At 41.9% G+C, this 15,176-nt stretch overlaps 1 protein-coding gene across 3 annotated transcripts in view; it reads right to left on the bottom strand.

Moving 5' to 3' along the window:
- Positions 1 to 528: 528 nt before the first annotated feature.
- Positions 529 to 15,176, bottom strand: part of NRCAM (neuronal cell adhesion molecule) — a 231,993-nt gene continuing 217,345 nt past the window's right edge. For all 3 annotated transcript variants that reach the window (XM_030215841.1, XM_030215842.1, XM_030215843.1), the window contains one exon: positions 529 to 1,736. In XM_030215841.1, the coding sequence (XP_030071701.1) occupies positions 1,499 to 1,736 (238 nt within the window). In that variant the 3' untranslated portion in view covers positions 529 to 1,498. The remainder of the gene's footprint in view (positions 1,737 to 15,176) is intronic.

The raw sequence follows: 15,176 nt of genomic DNA, 5'->3' as shown, positions 1-15,176 counted from the left end.
CCTTTTCCACACATGACCCTCCCATTTTCATGCCCCTCTTTTTCAAATCACTTGTAAATTTTATGCACAGATCTCATGCCTAAATTTACACGTGTAAACGCCAATTAAATCTAATTACTGCCAATAATTAAACAATTCTTGGTACTAATTAGCTCGTTCAATTAAATTGCATGCACAAATTGGGTGCGAGCCCAAATTTGAACACATAAGTTTTGGCGACTTGTATAGAATTAGTGAAAAGGTGCCTTGCTTTAGGCTGTTAACATGGATTAGGTTCAAGAACCTAGTGTTCTTTAGTAAACATGCCCCATTGTTAGCAAAGCCTTTCACAGGAATATATTCTGGAACCAAGCTCTGCATTCTGAATCGTGATTCAACTATATCTATAAACTGTGTAAAGCCAGGAAAGCATGTTTTCCTATTGTTTCTTATGCCCAATCACATCAATTAAAAACCCTCTTCTATACTGCAGCACAATAGTTTTAAAACTTGTTACACATTTTCTGCTTTTAGCACGTTAAGTTACTCTTTTTTTTTGACAATGGCAGTAGACCATCAAATCACAGTTTATGATAACAGGTTTAAAAATGCAGTGCATTATGGAAAACATACATAAAGGCATCTCATTTCATTTTCCCCAAAGTCTTTCTCCTGTCGATTTTACTTCAGCGGCTGTAAAGTTTCCAAAATGCATTGCAATTCATAATGTTTTGATTGCTAGCAGCAATGTATTGAACATATGGTAGAACACGTTAACACTGTACTGCTGTAATACTTGCTAGATCACGGGCCTAATTCACTAAGCTTTCTCACACAGACAATGAATGGCGGAAAAGCCTTAGTGAATCGGACCCTAATAAGGTTCTCAAATAATAGTAGCAAACTGCAGATAACTGGCTTTCAGGAAGCATCAGCAAATGGAAGCTTCTCATACTTAAATTATTCAGCAAAATATACATACTGTACCAAACTGTCTTGCAAAAAAGACATAGCTATACATATAATCACCAATTTCACAACAATGTCCACAAAGACATTGCAGTTCTATATAATACAGTACTACTATAACACTCTGACAATGAGAACGGAATTCATATCCAGGGTTTTGTGAGGACTACATACCCAAATGTCAAACCGTGTGGTATTAACATACTGGCATGTTTGTAAAATGCATTTTTCATGCATAGCATTTTTTTAATGGGAGCGATAGCATGTTTGGATGATGTTATATTGTTATATGTTTTGCGGTCGGTTCCTTGAAACAATAAAGATACTTATGTCTTTGAACATAAAAGGACAACTTTTAGACTTTGATTCACACTAACATATTACTTAAAAGAAACATATTTTACTGGATCACCGACTGAACTACAGTACATGTTCTCATACCAGAATTATACTAAGTTTTAATCACCTGTACCTTCATGGCATGAGATGGGGGGTGTACAAATGCTTCAAACAATGGAGAATATAAGAGTGCTAAATATGAGCTCCTAGGTTAAACAAAGGAGTTCATTGCATTGACAGGTGAAGGTGCTTCAGAGCTTTCATTCCCTTCCACAGGTTCTTTCTCCTTTTTACCGCTATACTGTCCAATGAAGGAGCCATCCTCATTGAATTGACCATTTACACCTTCTCCATAGTCAACCAGGCTATCATCACTGTCTTCCTTTTTCACAGTCCTGTCTGAAGGAGTTCGGCTTCCCTTTTTAAGAGGTTTATGGTCCTCAGCGTCACTGGAAAAATGAGAAATGAATCAGGAATGTAAAACATACTATGAGTGAAATCCTGCCCCTTCTATGTACATGCAAATTTATAAAAATACATGTTGTTGGTAATCCTAAATGCCAAGTACAAATTACAATGATGTAGTTGATTGGAATACAGCGGTAAATTTTCAAAGCCTTTGTCTGGAACTGCTCAGGTATGTTCAGAGATTATATGCATAGAAAGAATGAATCCACCTAAATACATTTTCCATTAAATAGATACAGTAAGGGGTCTGTTAACTAAAGTGCAGTATGTTTTTGCACTTAATGCACTTTAACAACAAAAATTAATGCTCAGTAAATGCAAAGCCTGTGCACTAACTGTTGGGGATATGCCCAGCATGTCCTTTGCAGGAGATGCGTAGCTAGGTGGGGTGCAAGGGGAGGAGCTGCTCTCCTAAATGGATTTTGAATAAAATGGTGCCTATATAAATTGGGCACCTGTTTTTACAAAAGCTCTGCTCCCCCAGATGTCAAATTCTGTATAATTTGCCAAAACTTAGTTGCCAAAATGTGGGTATCAAGTGCTATTCTATATACAGAATCTGCATGGTTCTAGAATATTAGCATAAGTCTGCATTTATGCACCAACATTTAGGCTTGACTACTTAAGCTTGGTCTTGGCATAAATACATGCGCTTAAATGTAGGCACATATGTGCACAAGTTAGAGTATTCTATAAGTTTTGATTATAAGTGTGTGACCTGCCCATGGCCCGCCAATGCACTGCTCACGTGCAAACACCCCTTGCAGTTATGAGCTATACCACTTAGATGGCATCTTATAGAATAGCACCTAAGTACAGTTAAGTGCACAAGTGCAAACATAGGTGCCATGTGGTGCATAACTGCATCCATCACATTTAAATGTCTCAGTGGCGTTAATGTATAAGAGGTGAGCTTTTCTAAAATGAAGGATAACTCTGGAATGAGAGAGCACAGAATGAAGTTAAAAGGAAATAGGCTTAGGAGTAATCTAAGAAAATACTTTTTCACGGGAAAGAGTGGTGGATGCATGGAATGGCCTCCCGGTGGAGGTTGTGGAGACAAGGACTGTGTCAGAATTTAAGAAAGCGTGGGACAGGCACATGGGATCTCTTAGGAAAAGGAGTTAGTGGTTACTGAGGATAGACAGACTGGATGGGCCATTTGGCCTTCATCTGCCATCATGTTTCTATCACACCTAATTGTGAGCCAATAGCGAACACAGTTTTGCATGACAGATTATCAAATTAGAGAGTTAGTGCATGCTAAATTCCAAGCTCACTGCTTACTGCCTTTTGTAAACAGGCCCCTTAGTTTAAGAAATGTAGAAGGCATAGACAATCTTCATACTTTATATTCTCACTGACTAAAATTTATGGGGTCGATATTCAGCCGGCGGCGTTCAGCATTTTGTTGATTGCCGCTTGCATTATGCCCGGAAAGTCAATGCCAGTCCACGTGTTGGCTCTGTCTTGAATTTCTGGGTTTATGGTGCTGGCTTTTATGTGGTCCTATTTATATGGTTACATTGGACGGTTAAATGCTGAATATTGGCACTTAACCAGCCAAGTGCTCCCAGCACACCCCCAAAATAGCTGATTTTGAGTACGGACATTTTCAGCAGCACTAACTAGTTAAATGCTGTTGAAAATGCACAGTTAGTCCTGAACAAGTAACTTAACTGGCCAGGAGCCATTTCTGGCTGGTTAAATCACTTTGAATATTGACCCCTGAATTTTTATCTGCATAACTACTTGAACTTCAAACAGAAACTATGCCAATAGATTGAATGTGAAGATCAGATAAGTTTTTGAGTGGGCTGAAAATATATGCACACTTTGTTAGATAGCTTATTGAAAATTTATCCGACAGTATACAACAGTGATGTCAGTTGAGCAATGTGTTTTCTACCATGCATGGATTATTTTTGTTTTACATTATGGTCTGGACTTCAGAATGGAAGTACTCTGTAAGCAACTGCAAACATTAATGGATAGATGCATTGAGGTTTATGCTGTATTCTGAAGCTAGCCTGTTAAATGTTTCAATCTTTTGGATTCTTTGGACATGAAGAATGCATTTAGTTAAATGAGAAATAAAAGTAAGCAAAATGTTGCATGGCAGGTCACTTGCATACTATGCAGAGCAGGCTGTCAGTTTTAAACCTTACCTTTCAAGAGACCTACATATTCCATTAACAGTGTGCAGAAGAAACAAATAAAAATTGCCTAAGAAGAGAGGCAGAATCTATATCTTGATAGCAGTTTAAGAATGCTTTTTTTTTTTTTACAAGATTTAAAGACAGAGGAATATATCTGCAGATTGACTTAAATAGAAAAAATTGCAATGCAATAATATGCCGTGATGCAGGAATATAGTGACTGACAATAGAAAAATTAATGGCAGGCGCACAGTTCCACGTTCTCATTCCAAACCCTTATATAACTACAGATAGGGGTCTGATATGCTAAAGGCTATTTGCCATTGTTTGTAGAGGAACATTGCTAGTACAGAGGCCCCATGGAGCTTGACAGTGTATGAGTTAATTGCCTGTGTGTCAGAATCTAGATGCTCATTAAGATACTTAGGTGTGAAGACTGCTTGTTCACTTAGGGCTAAATTCTATATATGGCACCTGAAAAGTCCACGCAGTAAAAAAAACAAGCCTAGGTGTATTCTCTAAAGTATGCCTAAATTTTATAGAATAGATTTTTAAATTTCCGCACGGTATGTAGAATACGCCGAGCGATTCTCCATGTGACCAAATTTGGGGTCGCATCCATTTAGGCCATGTTTTACTTGGCATAAATCCCAACACTTAAATTAGGTGCAGAGTGGGTGGATTCTATAATAATGTGAATATATTTCACAAACGCCCACACCCCGTCCATGGCCACACCCCCTTTTCAACTATGCAATTTAGAATTTACGTGCACCGCATTGCAGAATATGCTTAGCATGTTGTGCGTGTAAATATCAGTTAATGTCAATCAGTCCTGATAATTGCTTAACATCCAATTAACAGTGCTGATTAGCTAGTTAAACAATTGTTATGTGCACTGTTATAGAATATGCTTCGATTTCCTGATAGAAATTAAGGAGCAATATATAGAATTTTGGGGTTAGCCTTACCAAAGACTTCTATATCAGTATTTCCCAACATAGTCTTTGAGGCACACAATACAAGTCTGGCTTTCAGGACGGTACCGTATATATTTGCAAACATTGGAGAACCATAAGAGTAGCCATACTAGGTCACACCAATGGTCCATCTAGCCCAGTATTCTGTTTTCCAAACAGTGGCCAAGCCAGGTCACAAGTACCTGGCAGAAACACAAATCGTGGCAACACTCCATACTACAAATCCCAGGGCAAGCAGTTGCTTCCCATGTCTGTCTCTATAGCAGACCCAGATACGCTAACCGCTGTTACCAATACGGTACATGCACATTATCTCATGTATGTTCAATACAGTTATTAAACACCCATACCAGTTTATACTATGGGTATGGTATATCTCTGCAGATTCAGATTCATGGCTCCTCACTGCTGCCATCTCATGCAGAAAACTGAGGAACTCTCCCCCTATGACATCACCACCTCAGCCATTCTTACTTCTTTGTGAATACATAAACAGAGTAGGAGAATTTGTGCCACATTCGCTTCACAGAATTGGAGATAGAAGGCAGTATTCAGTTAACTTGTTAGCAACAGAAAGTTTCATTTCTTTCCAGTGCTTCTGAAGGTCTTGGTGTTGATTCGCCAATGGAGCGAGAAGTCCTGATTAGGAACCCAGGAGTTGTTATTTGTGTAACCATCGTAGCAGAAGGTACTTCCTTTTCACTAAAGACTCATTTAAAAATTCCTGCCTGCCTAGGCATATAGGAATATTCGTGTTGGAGATGCATTGAATGGCACCAAAAAGAGAAAGATACAGAAATATTTCCCATCATGCTGGGTGCCATAGGTAGATTAAAAGAAATGTCCACACACGTGGATAAGTTGCCTACACATAATCCCCCAATTTCTATAAAAGTCATTAAAAATTGCATGCGCAAATTTGAGCACGTGCCCAATTTGTGTGTTCAATTTAATTGAATAACAAGCCAAATAGCACTAATTGAAAAATTTAACAAGCAATTATTGGTACTAATTGGATTTAATTAAAATTTACATATGTACATAACTTGTGGGTCCAAAAATGGGGCGTGGCCATGGGCAGATTGGGGGCATTCCTTTAATTTATGTGCGTTGTTATAGAATAAAGGGGATCCTTCCTAATGTAGGCGTAGTGATTTACAAAGTTTCTTAGTGTAAACGGTTGGGCCTAAATGTAGTCATGGTTCCCAGTGACAAGAGCTATTCTATAAACAGTGCTTAACTTTTATGCGAATAGAACTATGCGCTATTTTTTGACAATGATTTTTTAGGCACCATTAATAGAATTTAGTCCAAAATATCTTATGAACTCCAGAAGGATGCTCTCTTTGGTATGATGCAAGAAATATGGTGAGCATTAGCAGTAATTTAAGAGATCAAGATCATGCTCCATGTACCCTGGCTTAGAAGTGAGATTCACTGCTGTCATAGTATATGCAAAACTAACCCATTTGGAGACATTATCCCAGAGAAAATGTTGCAGATGCCAAGAAAGAAAGCACCCATTTGAAGTTGGTTCATTCAATTTACTGTATGAAGAACAAAACTTTCAATAAGATATGCCTGACATGACAGGTATAACAGGATACTCTGCATGGTTACACTCTGACAGCAAAACTGCAGACAAACTTCTCCCAATTAATCCTGCTCATTTTGGAAATCGACAGTAAAAGATCATTCCAAAATCATTCTCTACATCTTTAAAAAAATCTCATACCGTTCAACTGGTGTGATTGTCTATGTAGATCCAGGTATTTCCAACCTGCTTACCCAATCACTGTCCTCTATTCATCACAAAATGGATACAAAGAAGGCATAATCGAACAGCGCCGGCCATCTTCGGGGCCAGCTCCGCAAAGGGGCGGTGCCAACCGTATTATCGAAAAAGATGGCCGGCCATCTTTTCTTTCAATAATACGGTTGGGGCCGGCTAAATCTCATCATGTAGTTCAAATGTTGAGATCGCCGGGTTTACAGATGGCCGGCTTCAAAAAAGTGGAAAAAAATCCAAGTGCTCAGGCTTTTTCAGTACTACCAGTGGGATTTGAACCGGCCACCTCTGGATTACAAGACCGGTGCTCTAACCACTTGGCCACAGCTCCACTTACTTGAATATCCCTCCCTTTTGATTATGCCCCTTCAGGTCTCTGTCAGCCAATCACAGACAGGAGTCTCTCTCAGCCAATCACAGACTGTGAGAGACCTGAAGGGGCATAATCAAAAGGGAGGGACACCCAAATAAGTGGAGCTGTGGCCAAGTGGTTAGAGTACTGGTGTTCAAATCCCACTGGTACTACTGAAAAAGCCGAGCAAAAATAGTTTTGATTTAGAACATCCCTGACGAGCAGTTCAATTTTTTTGTGGATGGGAGGGGGTTAGTGACCACTGGGGGAGTAAGGGGAGGTCATCCCCGATACCCTCCGGTGGTCATTTGGTCAGTTGGGGCTCCTTTTTGAAGCTTGGTCGTGAAAAAAAAGGGATCAAGTAAAACGGCGAAATGCTCGTCAAGGCCAGCTTCCTTTTTTCCATTATCGAGCGAAGCCGGCCATCTTGTGAGCACACCCCCGTCCTGCCTTCACTACCCTACTGACACGCCCCTTTGAAATTTTGCCGGCTCCATGACGGAAAGCAGTTGAAGCCGGCCAAAATTGGCTTTCGATTAAACCGGTTTGGCCGGTTTCAGGAGATCGCCGGCTATCTTCCGATTTGTGTCGGGAGATCGCCGGTGATCTCTTTTGAAAATGAGCTGGATATTGAATTAAAGAATGTATGAAATGATTATCACTTTAGTCTGCATTTTCAACTGCCTGTACACAAAAAGCTTTGAGCAAATGAAGTCAAAATTTGGGACAGAAAACGGAATTCACCTTTCCTGTTCACAGCCTTATTACTGGTTGTATCTGTGCTTAAATTATGAGTGAGATTCTGGGGCATAACAAATGTGGGGGAAAGGAGCACTGCTGTCAGCACCAGGGTCCACCTAAAACAGTGCACTTCACTTGGTGCACTGGGTGTAAGCAGAGTAACAAAAGACAGCAAAGATGTGACATCATGCCATGCTCCTACCATCCAACCAGTGAAGAGCAAGCCACATGGTCCCCCTGCTCCTCAAGGAATGAGATCCTGTCATATTTGTACACCCCTCACTCTTCAAAGAAAAGAGTAATCCATGTGTATTCAACCTCTTGCAGCACAGGTGATAAGGTAATACATACACTGGAGCTTCTCCACCTGGAGAAGAGTATGTTGTGAGGGCCCCACCTTTCCAGGAGTGGACCTGCCATATATTTGTGTCCTTCCCATCTCATAGGCAGAGAAAGGTGCTATGTTGACTAATTTGGGTTCCCCTTACATTGGAAAGGAACAGGCTACATGGTTGATTCTGGCCTCCAGCTGCATCCTTAAGGAGGTGGGAAAGAGTGGACTGGTTATGGCTGTAAGGATGACTGCTTGTGTTGTTTGTTACTGGTCTGAGAAAGAGAAGAGGTGGGTGCCCCCCCCCCCCCATCTCGGCGGCCCTGTCTTTTACCGCAGCTTGGTAAAAGGGGCCCTCAGTGCCAGCACCTATCCAGATGTCAGAACTGAATATCTGGGCAGTTAGCAGCCTGCTGGGAGTTACTCAGGGATGGTGGTACCCGGATAGCTACCAAGTTAACAGGACAGCATTTTGGCAGTCCTGAGTTAACAGAGAGATGTCAGGATATTGCCACTGAATAGCAGCAGTGACCAGGTAAATTCCGGCCACTAACCTGACTCCATCCCAACCGCCCCGCCACTAAACTGATAGTACAACAGCACTCTCCCCAAACTGTCAGTGGCTTATCTGGCTACGTGCCACTGAAAACAGGAGAATCACCCGGTCAGCAGGAGATAACTTAGTACTACTACTACTTATTTCTATAGCGCTACAAGGCAGGAATCTTTCCTCCCTGGTTACCTTCTGCTGAATATTGTTCTTCAGGATTTGTTTGTTTAATTATTAGTTAAGGCTGCAGATGACCTCAGTGGCAATCAGCAGATTTCAGAATATTCCAGTAATGGAAATGGAGTAGAGACAGACACTTAACAGCACTTTATAGCATTCTGAGTTTTAAGCAAACCCAGTAGTATGCAGTTTCTCATAGGAACCTACACACACAGAGAGAGACGGGCAGCCTGTGGCCGATAAAAAGTGATGCTATCAACAGAAAATCACTAGGGTTGGTTTACAGAACTAGGGAGAGCTGAGCTATGCAAAGACACAATGCCAGAGCTCTACAGAAGTAAGTGCTGTGTCAACCAGTGGACACATCAGTTTTTAAAACTTGTTTGGGGAAAAGAAACTTGTATGTTAGAAAGGTGTTCGCTGCCTGGGAAGCAGAAATTCTGAGCCAGATCTGTAAAAAGACATCTGTAAAACAGACTTTGGAAAAGCAAAATAAATGAAAAAGCATTAGAAAACTATATGAGATTTTAGGGGCCCTTTTATTGAAGCATGGTAAAATCCTCAGCTAAGGCAGGATTTTAGTGCATGGTAGCTGCAAATTTAGGGCCCTGTTTACTAAGCCATGTTATAGGCGGGCTAGCGTTTTTAGTGCATTAACATTTAGATTAACATACCGTGCTTGATTGTGGCTAACGCAGAAGCACTAAGTGCCTCCTGTTTAAGGACAAGTACACAGGAGTGATAGGGAGAGTAGATGGCATGGATGGGCAGACTGGATAGGCCATATGGTCTTTATCTGCCTACATTTTTCTATTCATTCTGTATTTTTTTTTTGTTACATTTGTTCCCCATGGTTTCCCACTCATGGCAGGCTCAATGCGGCTTACATGGGGCAATGGAGGGTTAAGTGACTTGCCCAGAGTCACAAGGAGCTGCCTGTGGGAATCGAACTCAGTTCCTCAGTTCCCCAGGACCAAAGTACACCACCCTAACCACTAGGCCACTCCTCCACTCCAGGCAGTTAGCATGAGATAAGTGCACTGTGCTAACTGCCAAACACATTCCACATCCACTTTCCACCCATGCCACAACCCCAACACACAAAAAAACACTTATCTCTGGATTCTATATATGGCACCTAAAGTTGTGTGCCCAACTTTGGGCATGCTACTGAGAAGTGCATGCCAGTAAATTGGATAATGAGCTCTGAACCATCAATAATTGGGTGCTAACTAGAGAGTTGCACAGGGACAGAAATTTCACCCATCCCCACCCAATCCCAATGGAATCTAACCCATACCTGCTAAGATCCATTCCATCCACACCATCCCCAAAATTAATCTCCTCCATCCTTACCCATACCCGCAGGAGTCGATGCTATTATTTACTTGCTTTTAGCCCTCTGTTTCCTCCCAAGCCCAATAACCTCCTGTAGTTTTATGGACGGTATTCACTATTCAACCAATGAGTGTTCCAAGCCTCAGTTTGGTGGTGTTCCAACTACCTCTCTGTGCATTCCAAACCTCATTCTGGTGCTCCAAATGACTCTCTCCATACATTGCAAGCCTCATTCTGGTGCTCCAATTGCCTCTCTCAGTACATGCCAAGCCTCATTCTGGAGTCACCAGAGATTTTGACTACACTCTCTTGAGAATCCCACAACAACTTCTTCCATACCTGCAGGAAAACCATGGGTTCCTCAGAATTCCCACAATCCTCATTCCCATGCAGCTCCTTGGTGCTAACAACCAATTATAGATGTTAATTAGAACTCATTAAGGCATGGCACTTAACTCTCATGGTGCATATCTCAAAAGGGGTTACGGCCTGGGCATGTTGGGGACCTTCTGAAAAGTTGTGTGCAGAATTACAAAATACTGCCTGACTGCGTCTAGCTTGGGCATCGGCATTAATACCAGGTTTCAGTAGGTGTAGTCCAATGCCCAAAAGTTAGGTGCGGAATCCACACTAAACACTATTCTATAGAAGGCACACACCCTTTATAAACTAGCACTTAGTGCTGAAGTTTTGGGTGCCTAACTTTCAGCGCTTTTTATTGAATTTCCTTCTTAATGCCTAGTTTAGTGCATGTTAACTGTGAAATACTGCACATCAATGTGGCTCTGTGCTAGCAGTTAATACAGTGTAAATTGGGCATTAAGGGCCAGATTCTATATAATGCACCTAAAAAATCATTTCCAACTAAGCATATTCTATAAGCGGAGCTTGGATTTAGGCACGGTATATAGAATACGCTTAGTTGATATCCCAGCATCTAAAAACCATACGCATCCATTTACACCAATGAAAACATGGCATAAATGTCTGTATGTAGATTTATGCACACTGGCCCATATTCTTTAACAATGCATGTAAATTTGGGAATACCCATGGAATACCCATTTCCCCACCCCTTTTGAATTGTGTGCATTAGAATTTAGGCACAGTTCATTACAGAATATGCTAAGCGAATTGTGCATGTAAATTCTAATTATTGCCAATTAGTGCTCATTATTGCTTGTTAAGAGCTGTTAAAAACACTGATTGGATTGTTAAGCCAATTGAATTACGTGCGTTGTTATAGAATATGCTTGGATTTTGACACGGATCTCTAGGCACACTATATACAATCTGGGGGTATGTGCTTAACATGCTTTAGTAAAAGGGCCCCTTTTGGATAGACACAAAAGAGAAAATTTTAAAACTGTACCTGAGAGATCCAGAAAGGACAAAGGGTTTCAGAGTAATATATTTTCTGGCACAGAGCAGCCAACAGGCGGTCTGGGAGGAATAAAACATCAGACCAAAAGCTGTTCAAAAGTACTAGGTGAAGCATTCTCCAGTACAGCAGAATACTGTGTGCAGTTTGTAAGAAAGTAAATTCTTACTCCCTGTTTACTAAGCTGCGTGGCAATGCCAACAGAGTCCATTCAAAGTGAATGAGCGGTGTTGGCATTAGCTAGGGTTACCATATTTTATCCCCCAAAAAGGAGGACACATGCCCCGCCCCTTTCACGCTCCACCCCACCCCCTTTCACGCCCTCGCTCCGTCCCCTGTTACATTTTCCACTCCCCCCTGTCACACACCCCATCACTCCCCCTCCCCTTACCTTACCACTGCCCTGGTGGTCTAGTGACCTCTTCGGGGCAGGAAAGAGCCCCCTCTTTCCTGCCCGGAGCGCTGCCTTGCAAGCATCCTTCCTGTTCGTGATCTCAGCGGTCATTTTGAATCGGCACCGAGATCACGAACAGAAAGGATGCTTGCAGGGCAGCGCTCCAGTCAGGAAAGAGGGGGCTCTTTCTGCCCCGAAGGTGGAAGAGGTCACTAGACCACCAGGGCAATAGTAAGGGGAGGGAAGGCTAGCAATCTGCCCGTTTGTCCAGATTTCTGGACAAACAGGCAGATTGGCAAAACCCGCCCGGTTGCCCAGACATGTCCTCAAAAAGAGGACATGCCCGGATAAATCCGGACATATGGTAACCCTAGCATTAGCACATGGCAGCTGCTAGCGCACCTTAGTAAACAGGGGGGTTAGCGTGTGATGTCTAAGGTAATACATAGAAATTTTTAAAAAGGAAAATAAGATAACTTTTTCTATTGGACTAATTCAATACATTTTTTGATTAGCTTTTGAAGGCCAGAACCTTCCTCCTTAGCAGTGGTGTTCTTAGGGGGGCTGACACCTGGGGCGGATCGCCGATGCGCCCCGCCCCCTGGGTGCAGCATGACCCCTCCCGGCAAAAGGACACCCCCCACCCCAGCAAAAGAACCCCCCTGGGTGCACGCTGCTGTGGGGGGGGGGGGGGGTGCCGCGCGCCGGTCAGCTTCGTTCATTTCCATGCTCCCTCTGCCCCGGAACAGGAAGTAACCTGTTCCGAAGCAGAGGGAGCATGGAAACGAATGAAGCTGACCGGCGCACGGCACCCCCCCCCCCCCAGCGGCATGCACCTGGGGCGGACCGCCCCCACCGCCCCCCCCCCCCCTTGGTACGCCACTGCTCCTCAGGACAATATGAGTACAAGATAACAACAACAGAATACAGAAGTGAAACAAAAAAGCAATCCCAAGACAAAGATGGGGTGGAGGAGGAGGGGAAGTGAGAAACAGGAAGAGATGGATGGGTGATCAGAAGGGGACAAAACAGTATAATTTTGTGGTTTGTAATGTGATAGGAAACCCAAACCTTTGTGATGTTCTAACTTTTTGGTATTGAAGTATTTTATCATCTTAACTTCATTAGTCTTATGTTCCTGGATTGTTTTAAAATTACCTTATAGTAATCTGACCACATGGTCATTGATACAGTGCTCTGGTCCCAAAGAATGCTCACCCACAAGAGTGTTACGGGTACCTGTGCGAGTTAATTCTTGTCATTAGCATCTGGCCCATCTTTCCAATATAGTTCCCTTCTTCTCATTTTCTGCACTGAATAATACATACTACCTTCTATATAAACTGCAGTGTTCCTCAGGGTTCTATTTTGGCCTCTACACTTTTGAATATCTTTCTCACTCCCCTTCCATTGCTAATCCAATCTCTATGTTGTATTCCCTACAGTTTATGCAGATGATGTTCAAATGTTATTTACCATTTCCTCTTCAGATTTTTTTCCCCATTAATACCTGAGCATAGGCAGTGCATAGGCAGTTGCACTCTGGCTTAGACAATGGTTTATTTCTCAACTATGCCAAATGTGAGGCTATCTATTTCCTGGCTCTTGATCATTATGCCCATCTCCCCCCTTATCAATGTCCTCCCCGCTAGTTCTTTCAAGACTCTCTACAAGTTCTTGGAGTTATCCTCCAGTCCTCCTCATTCAACTTTTGTCAAATTAGATTAGTTAAGTCTATCATTCCTTTTGATTTATTATGGGTTCTCCTTCTCTCATTGGTTATCTCACACTGGCTTCCTGTTTTGGTTCACTTAAACTTTAAAGCCCTTAGCCTGGTTCACAAGGCTCCCCCCATAATCCTTCTTTGGTCTATCTTGCAGATAATCTAACCCCTACATACTTAGTCCTTGCCTTTAGTCATTTTAGGCCAAACTCCTCCACTCCCACCCCTTCTCATCTCCATTTAGACATCTCTATGGATACTGATTTCTACTATCTGGGATCCCTTCTGTGGAATTATTTTCCCCTCTCTTATGATCTGAACCCTATTTTCCCAAATTCAAGAGAGCATTAAAAACCTAGTTATTCCAGATGGCCTTCAAGCAACATTAACATGTTTCCCTTTCCTTCCCCTGCAGTTACCCATCTTTCCCCCATGTCTCTTTCGATCTCCATCCTTGTCCTGTCTTTCTGTTATATATGTTGTTATTTATTATGCTTAGTGCAAATGCCAATGGTGGTATGTCAAGTTCAATCAATCAAGAAAGCAATACCCAGGTAACCATCATTTCATCCAATCTAATTTATCAGTGAAAACAAACCTGTTTTTGAAGCCTTCCTGAACTAGTACACGCCATCAAATAGTCATATAGAAGTTAGCAACTTATGCCACAGCACAGAGACTACACAATCACCACTCTAGGTAACAAGCTACCATCCAATACGCAACTACCACACCAGCTAACTAACACTAATTTTACTTACAATCATACTTTCCTATCAACCATCACAGTTACTATGCTACGATTCACATTTTCATTTTAACACACACCATTTACAATGCCAGAGAATGGAACAGAATACTAACAGGTATATATAAGAAAGCTGCTTTATTATTCCAGTGACTCTGTGGGGGAAGAATAGCAGAGCTTCCAAGTTGCCCAGTTCTAGGAGGGAGATTTCTAATTAGTCATGGATTTTCGATAATCCTATTCTGAGGCATTATGGGACCAGCAGCACTGATTTCAATGCATGGAATTAGGGATTACAAATACCACAGTGCTTTGGGATATAAGTTTGAAACAGGACAGGCCAAGCAGTCTCCCTCCAGGAACTGAGTAACTTGGTATCTCTAGAGCAGGGTGCTCCAATGTATTGCTTGTTCACAATGGAGTGGGTGATTTTCATGTTCTTCTTTCCTGTCCATGAACATGTCATTTTGTAGCTGAAAAAAAGGAAAATATAGTTACTATCAGAAGAATATTACAAGTAAGAAGCATTAGTGCCCAGTGGTTGCACTGTGGATAATGATTACATCAACACTACTCAAATAAGATCACAGTTAGGAATTGGACGCCCATATTTAGGCACCTTGTTATAAGTTACCTTCCACATGTCCACCTGAGGCATAATTGTCCCCTGGTCACACAGGTAGCTAAAATGAGTTCTTCCCATCCTGTAATAAATTCTCTTCATTTTGGTAAGAAGAGTCTCCACAGATGCCCCA

The sequence above is a fragment of the Microcaecilia unicolor genome, chromosome 10, assembly GCF_901765095.1.
Source record: "Microcaecilia unicolor chromosome 10, aMicUni1.1, whole genome shotgun sequence".
Lineage (NCBI taxonomy): Eukaryota > Metazoa > Chordata > Amphibia > Gymnophiona > Siphonopidae > Microcaecilia > Microcaecilia unicolor.
The sequence above is the reverse complement of the archived record's forward strand: the minus strand, read 5'-3'. Positions and strand labels throughout refer to the sequence as shown.